The sequence below is a fragment of the Fulmarus glacialis genome, unplaced genomic scaffold, assembly GCF_000690835.1.
Source record: "Fulmarus glacialis isolate BGI_N327 unplaced genomic scaffold, ASM69083v1 scaffold20752, whole genome shotgun sequence".
Taxonomy (NCBI): Eukaryota; Metazoa; Chordata; class Aves; order Procellariiformes; family Procellariidae; genus Fulmarus; species Fulmarus glacialis.
The window spans coordinates 1-5497 of record NW_009200023.1 but is presented as its reverse complement, the minus strand read 5'-3'; the positions used below and the strand labels follow the sequence as shown (position 1 = coordinate 5497).

Genomic DNA, 5497 nt, shown 5'->3' with positions numbered 1-5497 from the left:
TATATCAACTTTATGTCACCGTGTGATTCAAAGGGAAAACAGAACTCAGTAATGCTTTGAGCAAACACAGGCATGACAGTTATTATTGTGGCAGATGAAAAAGGGACAAAACCAGGGCAGAGAGGACACTCAGCACATCTGTGACTGAGCAGATACAAAATAATAGAAGTTTCCTGTAATAATGACAACAGAGACGAGGAGAACTGCTGTGATGTCACCAGGGAGGGCTACCGGAACGGCTGCAATAGAAACACAGAAAATAGGGAACTACAAATTTTGAGAACTATCATCTTGGAGATCACATAAAAGCTCCAAGGTGAAGCTATAGTGGAAAGTTTACTGCCTGTGCAGTAAAGACCCTTCTTACAGAAGATTAGTAATCCTGGGCAAAGCTCGGTTCTGCCAGACAAAACCTTCTTAGGCTACTCTGAAACAGGAGAATGATTTCCTTTGGCAACCCCCGATCACAGACCTCACCAGTTTCCGCACCAAATGCCAGATTTATTTCTTAGACCTTGCCTTCTTTCACATAAAAGGTGACATACATCAACATGTATTTTTACATGAAACAAAAACATACCAAAGCAAACAGAAAATCCTCCCCTGAACATGCTTATCCCACTTGAGAAAACAACCAACCCGTGACCATCATGTTACATACTGCCACTGCTGGGAAACATTTAAGATAGCCAAGCTGCAGTCACCATGTCATGTAGAGAGCAGAACTAGATTTAAGCTAAATGACTCAGCTGCTGGTAATAATCTAGCTGTACTAGTATGAACTGCAGCATTAGTGTGCCCTACTGAAGAATGGTGATGGCAGCGTAAGAATTTACACAGTAGAAGAACTTGAAAAATCCAGAAATGCTGTCTTGGTATTTATGTAACAGCATGATACAGCTGCCCAGTCTTTTAAACATCTTTGTGTTGTTCCATAGGAGGAATGGGAAACATATATACAAACACCCCAGTTTAAATTTCCATTTTCCAGACTACACTAGCAGGAAGGCAGAGCAGAGCAGCAGAACTTCCAGATCAGCGAGTGAGAAGTTCCCTTCCTCAGTGGTCTTGTGATTTGAGATGCACACAGAACAGAGCACTTTTGAAGTGAATCTTTAAATATTTTAAAAGAGAATTCTTTATTCACAGAATGTGCAATAACTCCTTTCAAACTATATGCAAAAATAAACCCGAAATTCTAACGAAGATACAGAGGGGGAAAAAAAAAAAAAGCAGCACAGCAGTGTTCCAAGAGAATACATAATTCACAAGTTTAAAAATCAAGCACTCTCTTTCTATGCCTAGAGCTCTCTTAAAATACTAACAATCAAATCTCTTCGGTAAGTGTAAGGCGTATACTTTATCCTGAACCAGTGCCTTGGGAAAAGGTTGCCACTTGGGGCATACATTTTTGTCCCCTGTTTGCCCATCAGACCACGAAGAATCCTGTTGCGGGATAAGATTTTATCATAAAATTCAACCCCACCTCTGGCGTAGTCTTTGGAAACGGTAGCTGCCTTTCTGTCAGCCTTGCAGTCTAGATGATAGGTCATAGCATCGTAAGAAACATAATAGCACATGAGTCCACCAGCGGCAGTTATGAGGTTACAGATGGTGCGAAGTATCATGGGGCCAGGAGATAAACCCAGAAGTAGCTTTATACCTCTCCCGCAGAGAAATGTACCAGCTAAGCAAGTTGGAGCCACAACTGCACTTGCTAAAGGGCTGCCGTTCTGCAAATACACAACTTCTCTGGCAATGGCAAACTTCTGAGCTTCAAGTGAAAATGTCAGAGCTTCTTTCAAAGCAACACCTTCATTACTCTCCCAGTCTACTTCCTTGCCATTGATCACAACAACATGGTTGACTATTCCTTTTTTATCCTCAGCTGTGCTATCAAAATTAGGCGGGATCCCCACCAAAGAGCCTGCAGGCAGCCAGGGGATTCCAGCACTCACAGGGTGGAAGCCAGAAGCTGCAAAGGCTCCATAGCAGTCAGTGGACTTCACATCAACATCTTGAAGGACATTCTGAAAGACACCACACAGCTTCTGTGAAAGCTCAGCTGGGTGCCCCTCTGACCAGCACTCATGCAGCAGTTTGAATGTCTGCTCAGGAAACACATGATAGGAAAGGTTAGAGCCAAACAGTCCCACACAAGAAACGGCCAACAAAGTGATCTTGCGCTTCTTTAACCACGCAGATGCCTTCCGCAGGAACTGCACTGCCATAGTTAAATCCTAACCTGTTTATAACACAAAACCAGGAATTAAAGTGTGCATAAATAGGTCTCTCATCCCTGTAGCATTTTAAAAAACAAAACAAAAAACATGAGAAGAAGCAGAATACGATAACCAAAGAAACATTCTCTCTTTTACATTAACAAAACACAAAACACCTTTGCAGAGAAAGTGAAACTCATTAATTTTAGGGCCTCAGAACATAGGACGATTGATACGGTGAATTAACTTCTCCCTCTCCTCCAGTAAATCAATTTACTGCAATAAAGACAATAATAAAGCCACCATACTTCCTCCTTCCCCCAGCAATCGATACACATTCTGTATTTACCCAATATACTTGTCTAGTCCTTGCCAGGACAATCGTACTGTTGCACTCCTCTACAGACACAGACTACAGATATTAAGGCCAGAAAGAGCTAATAATTAGATTAATCTATGCTAACCTCCTCTACAGTACAGCTCCAAAAATTTTAATCAGTAACCTCAATACTAAATTCGGTAACTTGAGCTTGACAACAACTTCCAAAATAGGATCACATTTTGATTGGAAAATTTCAGGAGACAGAATTTTCCTTTAGAGTTTGTTTTAATGGATAGTCAACTCCACTATTAAAAAAAAAATAAATAAAGAACAGTATGTGTTTCTTCTAGTTCTTTTCAGATTTCAACTTCTAGGCAGTGGTTCTAGCTTACTCAGCAAAAAGCTGTTTTCAGAAAGCAGCATGCTTTCAGTGGCTACTTTTAAAAATTTGTCTCTGAAATAATTTCTCTGACAAATAATACATGCAATCCAGAGCAGAAACCAGAACAGAAATTGCTTCAGGGCAGATAACTATGTTGTGACTCTTCAAATAAGCAGATAAACTTAAAAACTTTCAAACCTGCCAACTCCTTCAGTTCAAGAGTCCTGCTTCCCTTGGGGAGTATCAGTTCATTTTATGGTCCAAGCCATATGATGTGCTTTGCCTAGGAAAGCTCCAATCTCTTAAAAAAATCCCATTGGCTACAGAATTCTCCCCTAAAATGATACTACTACAAAGATACAAAAGTGAATTAGGCACCTAAATCCAACAGACATCAGTGAAAATTGCATGCCCCTGTTTCCATTTGCATCTTGCAATGTCTCTTCTCTCAGGGCTTTAACACGTGAGCTTCAGAGAATCTTGCTGCAGCTGTTGAAGACATTAGTATTTCCAGCTGTCCTCACAGGAAGCCGAGGTGGCAGAAGGAAACTGTACTTTGATACAACAACCAAGGTCTTAGCGTAGAGTACCATCAAAGGTGGGTTTCAGCTATGCTGCTGGGCTCTGTATGGCAGCAGCTGAAGCACAGACACATGCTCTCCTCTTCCACTCACGCTGAACAAGAACCTCCCGCAGAGGGGTAGAGTGGACAACTGGGGGCTGTAACATCATAAAACAGCACTGCAGGACGTGCCGGGATACACCAGTCATGATCAACAGCAAATGAGTATTAACCACAGGGAAACAAAAAGGGATTAAATCAAAGGCGGTGTTTTAATATGTTATTACTACTCCTTCCTATGAAGCTCTTTCAGACTGTAATTCACCAGGGGAAGAATAATCTTGTTTAATGTTTATACTGCACTGAACACATACTGAGTGCTTAATAAAAACAATGATGCATAGAAGTATACAATAATGTAATATGTATTTCTTAGTGTAGTAAGTGGAGGTATTTTTGCATTCTGGTGAAGACTGGAGGTGGTAATTTGTTTGACAAAATTATTTAAGAAAAACACGCTAAAGAGCCAAAAGCTTGGATGAAACCCAATTTCAAGAGAAAACCTCCTTGATAGGATATGATATATGATAGGATATGATAATAGAGCTAAAAAACAGAAAATGGTAATATGAAACCCAAATGACCTCTTTGGAGTCAACGACCTCTTGGCAAATTTGGTAGTCTAAATCTGATTGAAAAGGTCATGCCATTTACGGCGCGGGGGGGCAGCAGTTCAAAGGGGATGATTGTATGAAGACTTCGTCCACACGTGAAGCTGAGCCAAGGACTTCCCAAGCTTCTCCCACTCATGTTAGAGACAGCCCTCTCATTTGGCCTGGCTAACAGATCTTTTTAAAATTAGGAACGTAGCAAGGAGAAAATTTTTAGCCCCTCAGCTTATGTCCACACCAGCGTGGCGAAGGCCAGACCACGCTGAAAACCAGTCTACTCTCTTTTCTTGCATGACGGAATGGTGCTTGCCAAGCAACATGGGACGCTGAATGCTCCTCGCGGTCAGCGACTCGGGATGCCGGGAAGCACAGCTGGACAGGCGGGCAGCCAGCAGCCCATGGGCCGTCGGGTGAACCGCAGGAAAGCGGGGCAGGAAGCACTGTGCTTATCTCTACACTTCTCCTGAACAGCCATAACGGCAGGGGACACCTCAATGCATTAACACTAACTTTTTTCTCTGTCAATCTTAAAAATTGTAACAGCTGCTAAGTATATATATTTTTTTTTTAATTAAATTAACCTTTGTGCAGGCATGGTTTCAAAACTTTGTGGACAGACCCCTCGCAGCCCAGGCTATATTCTTGACTGAATTATGTCCTATGGTCCTGCCACACACCTAATGCAAGAATAAGCAGTATTCATTTTCTCGTGATAGTCAATACTCACGAAAATAAAGGGAAAATTGCCCTCGATACCTTTCAGCGCTCGTGCTTTCAAATCTTCCCCCAGGGTCAGCACAGACTCTCGGTTTCTGCAGAAAATCCCACTGCAGCCCTAAATGCATGTGGCATCTTTGCTTTTATTCATAAACTTTGTGCAACTTATATGTATAAGGAAGGCAACCGGAAGCTACAAGGCAATTTATACGGGCCACATCCTGCAAACTTAATTGTTTAGTTCGTTCCCATAAAGCCACAGCAACGTTTCTAAGGTGGTCTCTCCCAAACGCTGAAATACTATTTATCTCTGTGCTGTTACGGGCACCTGTTCAAGCACATCCACTTAAGTCTGAGAATTTTAATAGTCAAAGTCCAAAACGGGGGACATCCAGGCAGGTTTTGTCCTAATGTTTGAATAAATTTAGTTTTTCTAATTGCATGTAGCCGAGGGGAAAGCCCGACTTAAAACATTACCAGTCAGGACACGGGGCTGGCCCCGCCTCCAGGGCTCAGGATTTCAAGGTTCACGTGTCGAAAATAATAATTAAAAAGGGGGGAGCGGCTAAAGACGGCTTTACGCGAGGGGCGGGCGAGGCCCCGACCGACCCCGGGGCCAGG

General features: G+C 42.3%; 1 protein-coding gene across 1 annotated transcript; it reads right to left on the bottom strand.

The window, feature by feature from the left end:
- Positions 1-1118: 1118 nt before the first annotated feature.
- On the bottom strand, positions 1119-2240 carry TMEM177 (transmembrane protein 177). Its single transcript, XM_009573450.1, has one exon. The coding sequence runs from the start codon at positions 2229-2231 to the stop codon at positions 1302-1304; it is 930 nt and encodes a 309-aa protein (XP_009571745.1). The 5' UTR covers positions 2232-2240; the 3' UTR covers positions 1119-1301.
- Positions 2241-5497: the final 3257 nt, after the last annotated feature.